This window comes from Gallus gallus, chromosome 1 (genome assembly GCF_016699485.2).
Source record: "Gallus gallus isolate bGalGal1 chromosome 1, bGalGal1.mat.broiler.GRCg7b, whole genome shotgun sequence".
Classification (NCBI taxonomy): domain Eukaryota; kingdom Metazoa; phylum Chordata; class Aves; order Galliformes; family Phasianidae; genus Gallus; species Gallus gallus.
Genome location: NC_052532.1, coordinates 187,464,349 through 187,485,758, shown reverse-complemented (window position 1 = coordinate 187,485,758; position 21,410 = coordinate 187,464,349). Strand labels below are relative to the sequence as shown.

Genomic DNA, 21,410 nt, shown 5'->3' with positions numbered 1-21,410 from the left:
ACAGGGACACAAAGACATAGATCAGGTGCTCAGAGCCCTGTTCAACTTGACCTTGGATATCTCCAGGGACAGAGCACCCACCCCCTCTCAGGGCAACCTGTGCCAGTGCCTCACTGCCCTTATTGTAAAAAACTTATTCCCTACATACAATCTAAATCTTCCCTCATAAAAATGAGGTTGCCACAACACAAACATGCATTTTAGTTAATAACACAACTGTGAAATGGAAAAACTCATGCAAATGGCATGTTTCAGCTTAATTGAATGACTATATATTCAATGTCTTGGTACTGCCACTCAACCATACCAAAGTGTATGCCAGTTTTTGTTGGGCAAACCCCAACCACACTGCAGTTTTCAGGCAGTGGATCAATAGAACGGTGCAGTGAGTATAACAGTGTGATTTAAGGAAAATATCACTGGGGAGAAATAGAAGAAATGCTTTTGTGCCTCCGTGCTCACATATACACAGCAACAAGGTGAACCTTTATGAAGATAAAAGGAAAAATTACAAAGCACTGTGATTTCAGTTCAGTACTTCAGTTCATTCACAGTGAGAGCTGTTGTTTTATGTTAACCCTCAGCCTTGGTGCATTTTCTACAACATTCATGTTGTCTCTTCCTACAGACATCTGAAAACCTCTCTCTTAAAAATTACTTTTCAGCTATGTTGAATATGCTCTACTTACTTTTTCTACCTTTATCTTCTTTCAGTTGTTAAAGCCATGGCTCTTGGCAAGCATAAGCATTCCGTATTTATAAATCCATTCAAATAAAAATTCTGTCATTGAAGTTCTGACAGGCTTCTGATTTTCAGAGCTAATATCAAAGAGTAATTCTGAATGGAACACCCCTGTTTATGTTACATTCACGAGTAAACAATTCAAAAGCTAACAGCACCCACAAATAAAGGTAGAAGTTCTGAAGTTTGGGCTCATGTTTATGTATACAGTACTACCTGATTGCAAGGAGCTCCCTGAAAAATTAAAAACACACAGATCTGATTTTCAATAAAGGAAGAACAAACGAGATGAAGCATATTAAGTTTGAAGCACAGTCAGTTTTACCTTAAGCAATGAATTCTGTTATAGTACTGCAGTATCAATATTTACGTCAACTTTAAAATAAACATTTCAGAGAACATGGTTTTTGGACTACAAATATTCCAGAGATGGCAGTAAGGTGCAGCTCTGCCTCCAGCTAGCTTTCAATGATTTTTCAATGCAATGCAGCTTTTATTAATATTTAACCAAGAGTGAATTTTTCAAATACTCTATACAAGAGGATGCTTCCGCTCACATAGGAGCAGTAGATTAAAAAAAAAAATGCACACGTTCTGGAACGCCAGAATTGGTCATCGTACAGTGGATGATATTTAACTCATCATTCAACCTCAAGGAGGGAAGGTTTAGATTGGATGTCAGGGGAAGTTCTTCACAGGGAGAGTGGAGAGGTGCTGGAACAGGCTGTCCAGAGAGGCTGTGAATGCTCCATCCGTGGTGGTGCTCAAGACCAGGTTGGATGGGGCCCTGGGCAGCCTTGTCTAGTATTAGATACGGAGGTTGGTGGCCCTGCCCATGGAAGGGGGTTGGAACTTGATGGTCCTTGAGTCCTTTCTAACCCAAGCCATTCTGTGACTGATCAACCGTATGCTGGGTTAAGCTGAATTAAAAACACATTCGAACATTTCACATACCTCTACATTACAGGTATTTGTACAACTCCTTTCCTCTCAGGATCAAAAGACTGACAACAAATGCACACTTAATGGCACTCAAGGACAGCAGTGTCTTCATTCCTGATCATGCTACTGAGAAAATAAAATGGTCAGCAGTTCAACTGCAAATGTTGATTTGATGAACATCACTGGATGTTTGAACCCCTTGGCCACTGTACCCCTCACAGACAGACCAACATGTGGATAATGCCCACAGCATGTTAACAACTGTGTTACAAATCCAGAGAAGTTCTCTCCTACAACAAAGTAAGTCAAAAAATCCAAGTTTAACCAGCATGTAATAAGAATTTTATTGAATAAATTTAGGAAAAAAAAAAAAGAAGAAAATGAAGACATGAGATTAATTTCTGCATTAAAGTTTTATGAATGTGCAGAATCAAATAACCATGCAAAAGGACGTTTTCTACCCTCCCCCAACCGTAATTCAAGACTCTTATTTATAACGACAAAATTATCAGCGCCTTCAAACAGTGTTCCAGACACGTAACTCATTACTTTAAATAGGATCTCTCTCTTTCCTGAACAGAGACAAAAAAAAAAAAAAAAAAAAACCAACAAAAACAGTAGCAATAGGGAAAAACCATTGATCAACGGGTACAGTATTTAACCAATAATCATGCCATTTTTAAAGAATGCAAGCAAAAAATGCATTGTTACATAGAGTAAGTAGCTGTTTTTCTCAAGGCAAAATTCTATTCAAAATAGAACTAGTCCCTAAATTACTGAAATGGTGACTTGATAGTGCAAGTGCTCCAGAAGATCATCAGATGGAAGGTTTTTTGTGAAGTTACATCAGTGCCATGTAAAACGTCAGAGCAGCTGAACAGCCCAGTGCTTAACAGTGCTAGCATTAAAAGTAAAATACATCCAAGGAATGTTCTGTTCTAGATACACAGAGTAACAGTAGTTAGGAAAATGGGCCTGAACATGAAGGGAAAGATTAGAATTTGTCACAAATTGGTACATACACATACTGCTTTTCTTATTAAAAACACATTATGAAGAAGATGCTTTACATGCACCTGGACAGTTATATCTGAGACACGTAACACTGTGTTATATAAGGTACAGAGTGCTACGGTACGGGTTTGAAGTCTTACAAATTATAAAATTATAGTTAGACCCTTAACCAACTTGTTCAATACAGCACAGTGACCAAGAACATGGAAAAGAGGATAAATTAAACTGCATTTAACCCAGTATATATTTGTTTGCACTACTGAATTTCACCATTATTAAACAAGGTAGAGCAAAAAATGTTCAGCTTAGCTACCAAATCTTGCTTTGGAGAAGTATTGATTCATTTGGTATACTACACCTTTTTTTTCCCCCTCATTTACTAATAAAAGTCACAATCAAACCCACATACCACTGAAGTGTCAGCTCTCAGTAGCCATGTGAAGATGTCAGACATCAGTGTGCTAAAGATCGTTCCGAGCAACAATAATCTGCTCAAAGCACTCAGATTCAGCAAGTAAATTCAGCAAGTTTCTGTACCTTGATAATGGCTAAACCCAAAAGAATTTAAAAAGTTGCAAAGAATGTGATTAAGATACTTAGCACAATCCATACTGTCCTCCTATTTTGAATGCCATCAGCCATGGAGAATTGGGCTGTTATTGGTAAAACCTAGACCTTCTTGCCTCATCTAAGCTGGGATTTTTTGTTTGCTTGTTTTCTTAAACAGGTGCTATTTAAAAGTGTTTACATCATCACTGATGTGAAAAAAAATCATTATGCAATTCCTGAAGCATTTGTAGAGTTCTCTGATGAGTATGAACAACAGAGAAAAAGTGGAAGGAATCAGAGAAAATACTAAAGCACAACTGAAGACCATGTCTGTAGGAGCTTTCATCCATTCACTACCAAGCTGATCCAGCTCCCAGCAGAATCTAGTTTCAAAGAGACAAGTAGTTACAGGGTCTCAAAAGCTACAGCATTAAAAGCAGGAAGTCCATTCACTCAGATTTTCACAAGTTAAGGGTTAAATGCACTCAGGCCATGTGAATTGCTTAAAAAGAGATTTTTTTCCTGATGAAATTCACTTTCCCTTGTAGTCCTTTAAAAAGGATTTTTACAGTGTAACTCACAGCATATGATGCTGCAATTATAAAATGCAGAAAAGATGATACATTTACAGCATTTATATAGCCACACGTGTAGACAGACATTTTAACCAGCTTATTTAATAAGAATTTTATCCTGATGTTTAAATATTGCCCAAGTTCAGACTTCTGCATGCAAGAACATAGATGGCATGCTGATAGCTAGAGCTGTTTAGAATTATTCATCCACTTAAGTCGTTTTTCTTAGCACTGGACTAATAAGAGCTCCAACTGTTGGCTCAGAACACACGGGGGAACACTGGAACAATTTTTAGAGGCCCACTTGCAGGCCTATGCTTCCATAAGCTTGTACTATACCACTTCACAGCATCAGACCCTTAAACAAAAATAATTTTGAAAAAGGCATTATTCGAATTCAGTTTAATCTGTCATGTAAAATTTTGAGCTAGAACTTTTAATTAGGGCCAAGCAACCACAGTTCCTCTAAGTCGATGAGGAAACGGGTAAAGAAGCATCAAAACACATTTTAACATTGGTGTGAGGGGCAGTTTATTAGGTAAAGTGTTTGCTACTACTTCAGGGATTTAAATACTGCTAGAGGCAGAACTCTGGACTCACCTCAAATTATACCTGCTGGAAAACAGTAGGAGTCTTAGAAATCCCTACTTAATTTCTGAATGCTTTTCCTGCATTCTCCATTTCTCTTGGATATCAGGTCTATCAAAGGGAGGCAGATGAGCATCAGCACATTTTGTGGTCAATAGAGCTGCTTAAGTTTTAGCACAATAATGTTATATATTTTGCTTAACTTACACATAAAAACATTTCTTTTTTCCTCTTTCAACTGCAACCCAAAATTGCTTTTGCAAGCAGAAAGAGAAAGCAACATTAGTGCATGAGTTTTTGCTTAGGTCAAAGCCTCATCTGTAGAACTACCCTGCTTTCAGCCACATATCCTAAATGCTGCAGAACTGGAAACAAATCTAAGGTCTGGATTTCTTAGTTTTGCTTATGCTTCTTCAAAAGAAAAGGTACTTTTAAAATATTTTATTTCCATGGTACACTTATTATTTGAGACAGACATTTTAATGTTTGTTGTTTGTTTCTCCTAAAACTTGCTCGGTAAATTTAGTTCTCACATCACTATCCTCAGGAACAAGAGAATGGGTATCTCTATCAAAATAATTTTCCTGAGACACCTGCATTGTGTACTGCCCTCTCCTACTATAGACATTCACACTGAAAATATTCAAGATGTTGAACGTTGTGGGATAGGACAGAGCACAAATTCTAAAGATGCTGTGAAATACATACAGTAGTTTGGCAGTTTTATAACATTTTACAGTTTGTATGTTTTCCAAAGTTGAGGTATTGTTATTCATTTTACCACCCCGACTTTGACATTTAACAAATCAAACAGCAATGGTACAAGAGTAAGAAATATCTTCTCTTGCCACCTTTGTTTTTATTTTAATTTGATCTCTTGTGTTTATGCTTGAAAGACAGCAAGAGTCAGGAAGTACTGAAACTCTTATCAAAATACTTTTATTCCATCCCTTTACAGCCAACAGGTATTGAAACAAACATTAGTTCCAGTGGACAAAAACAGAAGTCTACAAGTGCTTTTTAACATTTACTTTCATGTGTATTTTTAATTTACATGTGGAATTGCATGTTCATCACTTCAAAAAGTCAGGCTTTTTTTCCCTTTAAAACTGTGTGCTTCATAATGAAGACTTCTAACGTGTACTACCAAAGAGACCCAGTCTAAACACAGCACTTGGAAAATTAACATACACTGCAGACTGACAGCACATCTGCTTGCATGGTCAGTGCATAGTAGATAAGGTTGTAAGCAGAAGGCAATAGCTCTTATTTTAAATCCTCATGGAGACACTCCAACTATAATAAATATTTTCATGGGAGCAAGAGCGGAAGAAATAGCTATTACTCTTGAAGTTGACACTTCCATTCGCTGTGCATTAAAACTTTGTTGTAGAATGGAACAAGATCTAACATTAAAAAAAACTATATAAAAATTAAATACTTGATTACAGTAGCAAGTCACCACTTCACAATAGGAAATCTCGTCTCTTGGAATTATTATTGATCTGAATTCTCATTTGTTTGTTGGGTATTGGATACCGGTAATTCAAGACTGGCCCATAATAGAGGCTCTGCTTTTCGCATAGAAACCTCAATCTTTGTAGCCGTCATGTTCACGTAACTCCTCTTTACATCAATTACCTGAAACAGAAAACATATTTCACACTTTGCCTCAAGAAACAGACGTTCAGAGGTTTGGAATCAAGTTAGGAAGAGTATCTTGTCATTAGACATAAGCAAATATTTAGGTAGATGAAATTCCCTCTTATCTGGAGAAAAACAGCTCTCTCCCATTCTCAAGCTACAAACATGTGTCTGGGCATACAATACACACATAGAATCATAGAATCACTCAGGTTGAAAAAGACCTTAAAGATTATCAAGTTCAACCACAACTTTACCACGCTACCCTAACTCTAACAGCCCTCTGCTAAATCATGTCCCTGAGCACCACATCCAAATGGTTTTTAAACACATCCAGGGATGGTGACTCAACCACTACCCTCGGGAGCCTATTCCAGTACTTAAGAACCCTTTCTGTAAAGTTTTCTGTAACACAACTATCATATTCAGGATTAGATCTTAGGATAGATTGACTCAGAAGGAATTTCAAGAAGTCACCTCGTCTAACCTGCTGCTTTAAGAAAAGTCAAATAGTCACTCAGGGCATTAGCTTTAGATTTGAATTCAATTATTGAATAATATGCAATCGAATTTCTTTCAATAAGCAAAGAAAGCATGAAAAATAAACAGCTTTTAAAGAGAAGCATCTGAAGGTTTGTGTGTTTTGCTGTGTTTGTTTTTTTTTAATAGAAAAATAATTCTTATACTTACTCCCCATAATTTCACATTGCGATGAAACTCCTTTTCTCCTTCAAATACAATATGGATATTTAACTTAAGAGGAAAAACACCAGAAAATTTAGTCAGACTAAGAATATGAAGCACCTCAACTACGCTTAAGTATGCTTAAGTAGAATGTATTACATTAGGACTCAGATCCTACATGAAAAATGATCAAATTGTCACACACACAGAAGTGGAAATACATTCTACAAGATTGTGATATAGTACCAGAGCGTGCACATACTGAAAATTGTTGCATTTTCTACAGAAGAGCAAGAAATCACAGAAACACCATTTTAGCACTCCCTGTGAAACCACATACCACCAAGAATAATATTCAGTTATTTTAAGTCAAACACAATGAAATTACAAATCTGTAATTATTTACACATATGCCAATGGAAGTCCATTACATAAGGGATTTAACTGCAGAAGTCTAATTAAAGATTTTTTGCAGCCTTTAAAAAAAGAGTCAAAGTACATGTCTCAACAGAAAGGAAAAAAACTCTAACTACATATAATTAAACACAAGGGTCAAGAATGACATCTTAAGGTAGATACTCACCATAGTGCTATTTGCTTCTACATAGCTCAGATCAGGAACAGAGTTCTTAGCATATATAGAAACAGTCACTTCTCCTCCAGTCTGATGCCAATCATGCCTGCATGGAACTACTTTCTTTCCCTATATAAAGAAAAGGTCATGGAAAAAAACAAACTCAGAAGTATTTTCTACAATGCTAGGATAAAATCCTAGGGCTATTTCAACAGCCAATAAACGTAGCTAGGATATGACTACGTGCCCAGGTGAAATTTTCCTATCAAAAAGCTTCTCATCTACCAGGATCCCCAAGTACTTCTCTGCAGGGCTGCTCTCAAGAAGATCTTCTCCCAGTTTGTATAAATACCTGGGATAGTTTGAGTAACTGCTTTACAAGGCTACTTTCTTGCTTACGTTTATCACTTCACATTTTCTGTTTGTTATTTATGTATCTGAAACCACTGCTTAAATACAAGCAAATCTTAAAAGCAAGCAGCGATTTTGTGAGTGAGGAAGTAAAGCACCTGGAAAGCAGTCATTATAAAATGAGGTAACAGAATCACATCTTCTGTAAGAAATCTTTGATTTTCTTTTGTTAAGTGACACTTATGTTTGCTGCATCAAACTGTATTTATCTCAGCAATCAAGAATATATTAATAAGAAATGTGTGTTAAGCTGCATCCAACAGTAAGCCTTTCTATTAAAGCTGAATTTGCCAAGAACACTTTTACTTTCATATATGCATTAAGGCAAAGAAAGACAGAAGCCTACTTGTGATAGAGTACTACCACAGATCATTTCAAATTCCTTTTTTGTCCAGCCATGCTGTGCACAATATCTTACATATTATTTCATAGGTAATGATATAAAGCAGCTCAACAGTGGTAAAAGCTCAAACAACCTACGAACTACATTTCAGTACTGAAAGCTTACAATAACTAGCTGCATAAGGCAATGCTAACGGTACTCACCGCATCCTTTTTAGTCCATACATGTGTTCCCGTTGTGCAGCCCTCTTGGGCTAAAAACGTATTGAAGTCAGATGTTTTCCTTTTACAGCAGCTCCAGTACTTCATCCTTTAAAGTTTGCAAAGAAAGTAATTAAAAAGCAGCCTTTAGGACCCTACTGTGAATAGTATCGTTCCTTTAAGTAGAATTACTATTAATTTAGTAGACGTTTTTCAGTCATTACTATTTTTGATTGTAAAAAATACAGGATGAATACAAGACAACATCTACAACAAGAGCAGTAGCAGATTAAAGACTAATTAAAAAATTAAACAGAATACTAACCCCTCATGAAATATAGGCACACCAGAATGGTACTGACATACTTCTTCAGTGCTGTGTGGTCCTTGGTATGTCTAGTGAAACAAAGCATTTTACTGTTAGAGCAAGGTGGACCAAAGATGAATGAAAGCAAAAAAGAAAACAACAAAAAGAAAACAAAACAGAACCCACAAAAAGAACACTGAACAAAATAAGATAAAGCTTTCCAGCAGTTAATCCAAGTCCAATTGGAATTATTATTTTGAAAAGCTATCTCCTCTCACAAAAGCTTCCCTGGCACACCATTCTTACAAGCTATGCTTTGTATTGCTTCAATGGAATACAGTATTGGTGTCACCATTTATATTCACAGAGGCCACTTGAAAAATACTCTGAAAATTCAGAGAAAGTACTTATAATAAACTTGACATTCATAGAAAACATGGATTCTCAAAAGAAAGTAAATCAAACATACATCTCGGACACTGAATACCACCTCAGCTCTTCCTAACAACTTCTTATACAAACAAGTGAATTACATGAATTCCTCTCCCACCAGAGTTTCAGCCAAGAGCCCACATTTGTCAGATGTAAAGTGGATTACCTACTTAAATTCTACTTTTCTGTACATATAACAAGGGTGGCAGCAAAAACACTCCATAATTGTCTGTTCCAATGAGAATGTAATAAAAAGGCTAATTTCAGTGATAAAAGAAAAGTGTTAAAATGTTCTTCGGGAATTCTTTGGGCGGGAAGCGCTAAGTGGCATTATCTGGAAATGCTAATGAAGAGTATACTGGTATGTAAGTACATAAGAGCAATTCAAGTGTTAACAATAAGTCACTTCTTACCAATATTTTATTTAGCATTTTAAGGTAAATGCTTCAGCATTGTATGTTTGGTAAGCTTACTAATTAGAAGTTCAGGATGGATAACAAAAGAAAGAAATCTTAAGACCTATTGCATGCGCAATACAAAACAGCCCACGTGTGTCAATACTAATGTATGTTAACAACTGTATATTTGCTAAGACAAGTGCACTTTATCCTATTTCCAGTCAATCCATAGCAGAAACAAACAAAAAAGAACAAACAAAAACCAGAACAGAACTCTGCATATAATAGTTTAGGAAGAGGGCATAAAGGTGGAACTGAATTACTTACTTTTGAACAGCCTGCATTTTTACATGGCGTCCCTATCTTGATTTCATCACTGTCCTCCTCTGTAAACAAAATCGTATTAGACAAAAAAGCAGCTCAAGTTTACAATGTACAAAACATTTTGCTACTATGGAGAATTTAAAGGAATTAAGGAGTAGATTAAAAAAAAAAAAAAAGAAAACAGCAACTTCTGCATGTTATTGAAGTCTTCCAGAAGGGTACAAAGAAACAGAAATTATGCTAACATTCCAATAACTTCATTATCTCTGCCTCAGATTTTAGCTTCTATACATTCACACTGTTTTAAGCGGAAGAAAAAAAATAAGGATGAAAAGGATTACTACAATCATACACAAAGAGAAACAATCAGAAGACGCCAATCACTCATTATGCTTGGTTTTAAAAGACTAAGACTATAAAAGGTTCCAATTGCTGCCTATAAATAGACACAAGCAAAGAATCTGAATACAAAGTACAAAGGAAAGCTAAATGACAGTTTTTGCTAAAACATAAAAGGGTATAAAATTGCCATAAATGCACATAGATTGAATTTAGCAATTCTAGTGTCTCTAAAGGAATTAAATTTGAAGTGATCAGTGGGATAAAAAGAGGAAAAGCAGACAAGGGAGAACCAACCAGTTTTCAGGGGAATGACACCCGTTATGAATGAGCAGCTCCAATAATTGCAGTGGGAACATATTGCTCCTACTACCCAAATTTCCACACTGTTCACATTTAACTTGGATTATAATTCTACAGACGGAAAGTTATTTCCCAGATTACTGAGAACATTAATAATCTTGTCAAATAATTGCCTCAAAAAGAGACAACAACAACAGAAATAATTTATTTGTCTGACAGTAAGTATCACATATCTACTTAATTTCCTTACATCCTTACCTTTTTTCTCTTCGTTTTCTGATGAGAGTTTCAGTTTATCCAGTGCTTGCTTCAAGGAAGCTGACACTTTCAGTTGCAAATTTGTCATTGGCTCATCTGGGCTAAAAGAAAAAATGTCCATGTATTCATGTCAACTTCATGGAAAATAACTTACAAAAGACAACAGCAGTAACTTTTAATATTGTGACAAGGCCCTTCCTTTCTAATCTCCCTTACAGTAACAAACCACATTCCTTACAGATTAGAAATTTCAAATGCCTTTCAACAACAAATCCTAAGTACTGTACAATGAAAACAAATCAGAGATTAAGGAATCTACATACAAACATCTTAACATGTGTTAAGAACATATCAAACCATAAACACTACTACAAAACACTTTCTAAGCTACAGAGCTTTACACTGCAATTTTGGTTTGCCATGAAGCTAAATGCTCAGCAATCCACCACTACCTTGTCTTCAACAGAGTTCTTTTAGCTCACTTTGAAGCCAGACATAACATTATCACGGCTATCAAAACCAAACTATTTGGGAATTCTTACACTATATGAGATGAGTAACACCTAATAATCAAATAAGCCTTAATTTGGCAAATCAACCGCAAATCTGGGGGAAAAAAACAGGTTTTGTATACAATACCTTGGTCTTTTAATAGTTTCCAGTGGTTTTGGTGCTTGAATGATGTGTTCCTGAAATTTGGGTTTCAGTTCAGCTAGCTCTTTTCGCTCAGTGGTACTTTTGACATCTGGTTTAACAGGCTCAGGAGGTTTCTCACTATTATGGAGACCCTTCGTACAGCCCTATCAGGGAAAGCATATGTTTTTATACCCATACATATATGCAGTTTATTTTTTGTGCACATTTATCAAAAAGTGCAGCAAGTTCTTGTATATCTTCAGATTCACCTTCCACTTTAGCCCACACATAACATTGGCTAGAAAGGCAATCCTACAATTATGACAGAAAATACCTTCATTTGGATGTACTTTAAAGAAAAATGCATATTTTTCACAGTTAAGGAAAAAAAATATTTGTACTTAATTCCTAACAAGTGGAAATAAGTTTTGAGAAAACAAAGCACATCTATTAAAGCTTGAAACATAAGACACAGATACAACTTTCGAGCAAGAAAAGCAGTGTATCCAAGATTTAAGATAGCTGTAAAGCAAGTAAGCAAACTTTAAACATGTAAGCAGATGTACCACTTAGTATTTATCGCTGTGATTTGACAAGTGTAATAACTGTAAATAAACATGAATACATACCACAATGCTTAAGAAGTCAGAGAAGTCTGTTGTTCTTCTCTTACAGCACGACCAACCCTATAAACAATTTGGAGCAAAAATAGAACAAGTGTCATTACCCTGTTTAGCTGCAGCTTCTGAAAGACCGGTTCTATTCTTTTACAAGATGGGACAATATTGTCAATCCCCTGCATTTTTAGAAGCCAAAGATAGCTGTCCCATCTGCCATTTCTAGTTCATTCATGTTGCCTTAATCAGAGAATTCACTGAACATGAAGCAATATTTCCATGACAGTTAGGTGCCAACTCCATATGAGAGAAAGCAGAAATGTTACTTCAACCCTAAAGTTAAGATTTGAGAAGAACAAACAAATATTGTACTTGAGACTACACTCACTTGTGGCAAAAGGTACTTTTGTACCCTGTACAAAACGAAGAGACTTTTTCTTTCCTTGAGGATCAGTCAGATCTCTCAAGTGCTCATTTCCCTCCACAATTCTGGAGATCTGCACTGCAGATAGACTCTCCCACCACACTGAGAGCTGAAGCAGCAAGGCACTGGCTTTTAAGTACATGGTTTGAGAATATCCTTAAAATATTCACTATTTACACAGTCCAAGAGGTAAAACGTTAATCCCTGCTCACTTGGATTACCTACAATCCACATTAGGAAGAAAACCTAGAAAATTATGATAAACTTAATTAGGCCTAGAGTTAGGAAAGCAGGGATGAGAGGGAAGTAGTCAAACCATGCTCATGTAAGAGAACGCAAACACAGTCTTTTGAGGTATCTTTGTATTTTTTGTCCTTGTAATTACATAGAAGTCTTAAGCACTGTATTATGAGTACAGTTATAACCTTAGACTATGGCAATTTATTTTTTAAAACTGTATTGTACTGCACAGCAAAATCACCATCAGCTCACAGAAAACATGCTAGCCAGCACACAAGTACCTCCATGTACTCCAAACCACCACAAGTCTGAACATGGATGAGACATACTGCCAGCAGAAGCAGTTTCTAAATACCATGAAAAACTGCTTGCTCCAGTTAAATAGCAGTTCCAAATCCTAAGAAAGGCCACTTATGCTTCATCTGTAGTAGTACTCTGAACAGTGCTGGGTCCTGGACACCAGATTCCCAACCCGCTGAATGGTTTAGAAGTATTTTCAGTACTGTTTTGGCCTACCTACGCAGTTCTCTGTCAAGTAATTACCAACAGGCATTCTGCATATACCAAGTAGATCCTGAAGCAGGAAAACAGTTCAGCAGAAGGAATGTGGGCTATGCAGTTGGCCAAAGCACACACACCAGTCACAGATATATTTAATTTATTACTGAAGAGCTATCCTGAGAATACTGGACAGTTACACCAGAGGTGTGGGTGAGCAGTCCCAACTTAACCAATGTATCAGGTTATCAGATTAATATAATGCAATTATTTTCTACGGTAGACAAATGTCACACTTGTGTTAGTGCCCTAGTCATATAAGACTGCACGCAGCTGGTCTAAATTCCAAGCATGTTAATTAACAGAGAGCAAGATACCTCTCAATACCTCCAGAGATCTATTCAAAGGACCTAATCAAATTGTTGAGACATCAGAAGTCAAAGAATAGAAACACAAAGCATGTGGACTTGTATGAAATTTAAACAGTATGGATACAGTTTTAAACTTTTGCAGCTTTGTGGAATTTCATGGGGTTGCTCAAAAATGATAGACAAGGCAGACCCACAGCCTTTGAAAAGAGAAAGAGGAAAACAAGTGCACTGTTTTACATATCTGAAAAAAAGGTAAGACTAAAAAAGACATTTGCATACTCACTTTGAGAGCATCATGAAAGACTGGCACACCTGGATGGTATGTGCATGAATCTAGAAGAAAATGGCTATTATTAATATTCAGGCATACCAAGAGTTCTTATCTGTTTGATCACAAACATATAAGCACTATGAGTTCACTGAAATCTATGATAATTATCTTGTTCTTCCACCACTGCTTGTGGTCTCCTAGTGTCTGAGAAGTCGAAGGCCAATCTTCAACATGCACAATTTAGTCCTGTCAATACTATCAATTGCTATTAGGTTCCGTACAAACACTGTTAAAATACCTCTTCCATTAACTGAACTGTGGATATTTATAGATTTTTATCAACATTACAGTTTTTTATGTAGCAACCGTTCCTTTTTACTCAATATATGTATTTTTCAAGTGCAATATAATTGATTTCATTATGCAACATTTCTGACATACACTGTATGGATAGTTTAATGATATGAATCAAAAACAAGATGGGAAGTACCAGCTACCTTCTAGCCTTTAAAGCAATTTGGTTTTTTATTTCTATTTTTCGTAGAAACAGCTAAAATTAAAAATGACACAAACAGTAACTTTTTTTTATAAGCCTCCATAAAACACAAATGTGCATAATACCACATTTCAAATAATAAAATAAGTAATTTTATTAATACTCTGCCTACAGATTTTAAGTGGACTATAAACAAATCACTGTTATACATACATACACACATATATATATATAAATAAAAGAATATATATGTGGATTTTGAAGAACTTTTTTCTCTTGCTTAGTATCTCCTTTCATCATATATTCAGTGCTTAAGTCTCAAGCACTAATGTGGTCAGAAAGCCAAGTTGCCTTAAGATGACATTTCTTACCTCAGTCAAAATGAACATGTTAACACGTTTTAGGACAGAAGAAGAAGGGAGAAGAAGGGAGCAGGGCACACATCAGCAGTCACTTCAATGGGTAAAAGCATGATCTATTTCTGATTTGTATGAGTTCAGCTTCCAGCCTTTGGGTGCTACTCAGTGTTTTTTCAACTCACCTCTCCACTGCTGTTAATACCCCTCATTAAGAAAAAAAAAAAAATGCTTTTCAAAGCAATCAATATTTCCTCTCTTGCTCAAATCATTTCTGTAGATGGAAGTACTACAAATTCTCATTTTTCTTTAAATGAAAATTTGATACCCAAATCAATTCCAGTCTAACAGTGCACACACTGCTGTCTGCTATTACTTTATTGCTACATCCCTGCTTACTCATTCTTATACTGTTTGTTACATGCAAAGTAGAAAATAGTAAAGGTGGTCCAAACTTAAAGGTATTTACGATGGAATCCTGCTGAATTCTTGATGACAAAGTAAGGTATTTCTACATATAACTTACAAACTGATCTGCTGCCCTGTGGAAGCACTCCAATACTTCACAAGCTGTGATTTACAGCCCAGAAGCAATGGAAGTTCGTTTAACTTAATGATAATAATTCTTCCAGCTCCTTGGCAAGTCAACATGTTCAAGAGGGTGCTGATTCCACTTTATTTCTTATTGTTGGAATAATAGATATAGGAAAGAATAGATAATAGGAAAAATAGTGTACGCGAAGAGCTTCTAAACAGTTCACAAAGACAGATTCAGGCTGAGAGAATGCTGTGAGGAAGGCAATGATCAGAGGGTGCACTTTAAAGTAACAGTTTGAATACTGTAGACCAAAGTTAAACCAAGTTGAAAGGTCAAACTCCAAAAATCTAGGCTACCACTGTTTTCAACTCTACATCACCCCACCTCAGAAATATGTCAAATAAGTTTTCATCAGCTCTATGATCACATTGATCCTGCAGGTGCAACACCAATACCCTTGACAAATGAAATAAGTCCAGCTCTGGCAACAAACCAAATAAAACTGCATTAACAAAGATTATAACTGCGGCCTAAACCAAAGTGTTGCAGTAAATTGAGGAAATGAGACAAACATATGTGTACACCTTCCACCTCTTTGTGAGCACCACTTTTTCAACTGTAGATAAGCAAGATTGATTTCAAACCTATACAGAAGTATTACATTACACCACTGTATTAGTGGCAAAATTGGACCTGGTATTGAAATGGATTAGAAATGTCCACATGGTCATTAATTTCTAGAGAAATAAACTAAAACTCTACTGCCCCTTTTGAAAGATAAGTTCTATGTCCCACACTACACAGCTCACTAACAGTATGGATCTAGCTAGCTGTTACTGTATTTGAAATGCATGTTAAATTTGCACCTTGCTAGACATGCCGCAAATGATTTCATAACTGCATTCAGTCACACCTGTGTAGTCATACCTTTAATGCTTTCCCTCAGGCTGTTTTTTCTGCTTCTCTTTAAGAGGCACTGAGTCCTTTGTGTCAGCCAATTGCCACTTGATCATTTTTTGGAAACAATGACAGTTTCTACAGAAAAATATATGCACCTTATTTCAGCCCTCTGATTCTAACAAGAATATTAAAGGCCTCTTACATCAATCATCGCTATGGGATATCTATTCTGTAGGCTGAAATTGTGATACATCCATAACAGCTTTGAGGTCTGTGGGCCTCATCTTCTGTTTTTGTTGGGAAAAAAAAAATAATATAAAAACCTCCTGATAACTACTGATCCTAAGCTTAAGTGATAGATTATATCAATATAAAGCTTATCAAAGATCACAAGAATACATATTTTGGTGTTTAATGTGTGTTTCACTTAATCCCTACAGTATGTTCGACTTAAATGTTCTCCCCAGCTCTAAAACACTTGAAGCTGACAGCTAAACACAGCTAAATAGGATTTTTAGATGCCTAAGTAGCTATCACCCTATTGATCTTAGCGAAGTTCAGTGATGCTGAAAGCTTTAATTACTGTCCTTCAGCAAAATATGTTAGACTTGGTCTTCTCAAGTACTCTTGAAAAAACACACTTATCATCAGAACTGCTTAGGCTAGGACATAGGAACTCCAAGATCCAGTCACTTACTGAATAAACTTCATTGTAGGAAGCTGTCTCTCACAATCAAAGTTAGCACAGGGCCATGTCCATCAGGTCTGGTCCACTCCAACTTACATCACACACATCAGAAAACACAGTGAAAAACTGTTGTTACAATAATGAGAACAGGTCATAAGGGCCTAATGAAAGTCTCTGATGTAAGAAAACCTATCTAAACCCTATCTACTTTGCCTTTTGAGCCAAGCTGGGATGGGATAGGATTTCTGAATGGCAGCATTCCAAAACTGTGCCCACTTTTGCTGTTCCTAACATTACCAAGCCTTGCATAAAGTGCTGCCCCTCTCTTTGTAAGCATTTATCTCAGAAAAATAACATTTTACGCAGTGATTTCTTAGTCACAGAGTACGCACATGTTAGATCACATCAGCCTACTAATAAACTCACGCATCACTAGAAATTATGCTAATGCAAAAGGCCCATCCTAGAAATTAATCTTCGCGAATCAGATGAGTGCAAAACTTGTTGAGAACTCAGACCCCCCCCCCCCCTCTGCAGCTTGTGGAACCACGAGGATGGCCAGGTCAGGCAGGGCAGTCCGATCTGTTAGGGGGCAGCCAGCTCACAACAGGGCAGTAGAACCGGTTGGGCTTTAAGGTCCTTTCCAACCCAAGCGGCCAGGACGGGCACTCGCTGGCCAGCCAGGCTGGGGGCTCAGCCCTGAAGGCCCAGCCGCTGCTCCACCGGCCTTCACTATCCGGCTGCCGCAGGCCCGCAACGGCGCCGTGTTGCAGCACACACAAAAAAAGCGCTCCAGGCGCTCAGCAGGCAGCAGCCTGCAGCACAGACGGCGTACCGCCGGGGCCTGCCCCATCACTGCCCGCTGCCGGCACCCCGGCTCCCTCAGGTCCCCGCACTGCTCCCCCCGCGCCGGAAGCTGAGGTACACGGAGCGCCGTGACGGACCCCCTGCCCCGTCCTCACCCTCCGTGTTGGTCTCGGGGTCGAAGCGCTGGCCGCAGCCCCGGTTGTAGCACAGCAAGGACATGGCGGCGTTCCGCGGTGCTGAGGAGAGCAGCGGCAGCACGGCGAAACGGGATGCGGCAGCCGGAAGCCGGGGGGTGGGAGCGATGCGGCGGAAGGAGCCGGCCGCAGCCTTCCGGAAGCTTCACGAAGCTTCGGGGGAAGGGGAGAGCGACCGGCAGCCACTGCGCATGTACCACCGCTCAGCGCGGGAGCCGTGAGTAAAGGGAAACCAAAGATGGTGGGGCGCATGCGCATGGTTGGGAGGGGGGGAGGAGGGGGGACCGTAGTGGGCGGGACGCATGCGCAGCGGTAGGGCGGGAAAGTTGTGTGGTATGGCGGTTGTGTTCTCTTCGTAGCTGATTGGGTCGAAGGTGATGAGGAGCGTAGGGTTGTTTTCAAATAGCTGCGCTCCTTTGTCACTAGGAGACGCCCAGGAACCGGTCTGAGGCTGAATCCGTCACGGGACTCGGCCTCTGGTGGTTTAATTATGTTTGAGGGTTGTGTAGTCACCTCAGAAATATATGGCTATGTGAAGACATGGCAATTAGAGCTTTGCTTGTTAGGAGTCCAGTATGTGTGTACTTAGTTTAAAAAGCATGTAGTAGGGATTACCTGCTTTGTGCAGAAATGAGGACAACTGTATCTGGAATTTAGAGTTCTTTGAAATCATTTGAAATCATATTTGGTAGAGCCATCGAGACTGAGAGGTTGCTTCAGCTCTCAGTCAAAATAAAGCTTCCCATGGAGGCTTGCCATAGGATAAACTGCTTTGAACCAAGCAGAAAAAAAAGTAGTCTTTTTTTAGCAGGAGTATTTTAATGTAAGGTGTGGTAATAGCAATTTACAGGGGAATGAGTAACAGTGTAATTAAGTCTTACGTTTTCTTATTCACAATGAAAGCATTTCAATTGTTTCTGCTTGTTGGATAGCTTAGTTTATAAGGAGAAGATTGATGGGAACATACAGCAGAATTAAACCAAGGGCATTTGTATTGTCTTAGGGCCAAGAGTTGTTCTTAAAACTTGAAATTCACTTTACACGCTGTCAACAAAAGTGCCACATGAGAAGAAAAATATAATTTACATCTGCAAAAAAAAAGTGTTGTGCTCTTCCTGTGTCTGGTTGTATTTTAGCCATTGTGTGCATCATGCTTCTGTTTGAGAAAGAACCAATTTCTTTCATTCCAGTCCTGAGAATATTTGGGGAACAGTTCAAAAATGCATTATTATTCTGACATGTTTGCTGGATTAAGCAGGACCATTCTTATTGCCTTAGTAATGGAGTTTGTTATAAACACTAACAAACAAAAATGAAGGGATAAAAATGAAGTAGAAAATCCATAGTTCCCCAGAAGTATCCACACTTAGTTACTACATCGGTGGTATAGAAGTCTGCTCATAGATTTTCCAGAAGGAGATCCATTGAAAATGTGTTTGTTTCACAGTTCAAAATTTTGTAGTTTATCACATTAAAAAACTATGGGTTTTTTTTTTTTTTTGTTACTAACGTTCACATACGCTTTATCTGTGAAGGTTATCGAGCTTTATCTGTCTTTTTTGTACATAGTGTTAAACAGACTCAGTTCTTTTTCCCACAACAGCATACAAGAGAATACTGTTTTGCAATTAAGTGGGTCTTTTGAAGTTGCATATCATCTGCCTACGTGAAGCACTGCAGTTCACAGCATGCAATCATCTCGCAGAACTGGGTATAGCTTCAAAAGGCAGTTTTGGTGCTTAGAGGAAGGCATAAGAGATTTTCAGTCCACTTCTGAAAATTCAGAGAGTAAACTGTTCGAATAAGATTTGGACTGATATCTTGCGTGTATAATAATACATTTTAAAGCTTTGTTTATGACTGTAGAACATTTATTGTGTAGAAACCTCTTTTTTTAGCAGATTTGAAATGATACTCAGTATCTTTTAAATGTTTTTGGATCCCCAGCATTTAAAACATTCAAAGTTTCTATAGAATTTTTGATGAGTTTTATCCTTTGATTTACAAAGTCTTCCAAACTGTTATGATGTCTTTAATGACTGACTCTTTTATTGGTTTTCTGAGAAGCCTTAGTAGAGCAGCAGTGAATGATTCAAGTGTTAATATATATTTTTTTTCTTTTCATTTTTTACAGTTATACTGTATACTTTATATTTCTCACCTCAGAAATTCTACACTAAAAAAAAAAAATTGGAAGCAGTGTTCTACAGTGAACAGATATACATATGTGAAAGTACCGCTGCTCTGGAGTTGTAATTATACATTTGAATAGACTTCTAAAGTGGGTGGGAAATAATCTGTCAGTGCAAGTCCATACTGACAGTAAGAACACAACTTTTTTTGCTGGTCCGTGTTGATGACAAAATATGAGAATTGTTCTGATAATGGGGATTTCTGAAGTAATTCTAGAGATGGGTCAGACTTGATTGTTGTATAATTCCATGGAAAATTGCTGTTATTGATAGAGTCACTGAAATTAATGAGAAGGATTCTGAAAAATCAGTGTCTGGAAAGGGAAGCTATACATCACCTGTAGTCCAGAAACAATGCACATTCTTAAGAGAAGAGATGATTGATCTGTGGAATAAGTTTCCAAGGATTTCTATTTTTCCATCACTGGAAATCTTGAAATTATGTTTGGCTTTGTATGATATGTATTTGTTTTATATGTGTATGTGTGTGAGACAGAGTGTCTTTCAAGCACAGATTACCTATCCTAAGTTGGAAGGGACTACTGGAGATCACTGAGTTATGATTTGCTCCAGGAAAAACCTGTGCTTTGTTACCTTGGGGATCAAAGTAGATTATGACACAGTGAAAAACATTTTGTTGTGGTGGAGGAAATCAATCTCTTCTTCCCAGAGAAAACCCTTTTTAATTTGGGAAAGACTGAAGTGTCAGCAGCACATCCGTTATGACTGTATTTTCTTTTTCTCAGTCCTTTCTGCTTTCACCGAAGTGGAACTTAGAGTGAACTAGTACCACAAGGAATGTGTGTTCACTCCTTGTTTGCAGAGCTACTGCCCATCCTGTGATGCTGAGAAGCTATGAAATATATTTTCTTACTACCCCCTGGAGATGACCACTGTCATGTGAAGCATTCTCATCTTATCCATCCAAGTACTGTGGGGTATGGTGTACTGTTCTTAACATTTACATTTCTAAAACCTATGTTTTGATATTTTAATGACTTGCTAGCTAAGTTTTCATTTCAAGGTACTCTGTATCAAGTAGGAAGCCTCTACCAAGTCTGTATTTGCTGCTTCAGAACAAAAAGGTGGGTGAAATGAACAGAATACGTGAGCAGAAGATGCTGTTGAATTGTCAAAGGATAGATTGCAGAGCAGTTCTTTGTCAAAGACAGCTTTAGGCAGACAGAAATGTCTACTTAATGTGCTTGATGCTTGAAAATGCATCATTAGGTCTATCATGTTTTAGTAAAGTTATCCTCTGTCAGCTGCCACTGCAAGGTAGCATGTCCGTTTTCCTTGCATCGATCCCTTGGACACTGAATGCCTTCCACGTAGCCTGACATGCTGTATGTGTTTTCTGGCTAATAGCAGAGACATTTGTGTCTCTCTTTGAGCTAGATTTTGTGCAAACATTCCATCTGCTAAAATTCACCCTGGATATCTAACAGTCAAAAGTCATCCCATCACACACATACTTTATGGAACTCATACAAGAAGTGCATTTGAAGCAAAAGCATTTCACTGCAAATGTGGATCTGTAAAGAAAATGAATATT

General features: G+C 37.6%; 1 protein-coding gene across 1 annotated transcript; it reads right to left on the bottom strand.

Moving 5' to 3' along the window:
- Window positions 1-2,003: 2,003 nt before the first annotated feature.
- On the bottom strand, window positions 2,004-17,756 carry CHORDC1 (cysteine and histidine rich domain containing 1). Its single transcript, NM_001030832.2, has 11 exons — window positions 17,625-17,756; window positions 13,697-13,746; window positions 11,893-11,949; window positions 11,267-11,427; window positions 10,628-10,728; window positions 9,731-9,789; window positions 8,592-8,662; window positions 8,270-8,375; window positions 7,322-7,441; window positions 6,745-6,807; window positions 2,004-6,051 (listed from the first exon to the last, which is right to left on the bottom strand). The coding sequence occupies exons 1-11, from the start codon at window positions 17,686-17,688 to the stop codon at window positions 5,908-5,910; spliced, it is 996 nt and encodes a 331-aa protein (NP_001026003.1). The 5' UTR covers window positions 17,689-17,756; the 3' UTR covers window positions 2,004-5,907.
- Between the last annotated feature and the right edge of the window lie 3,654 nt (window positions 17,757-21,410).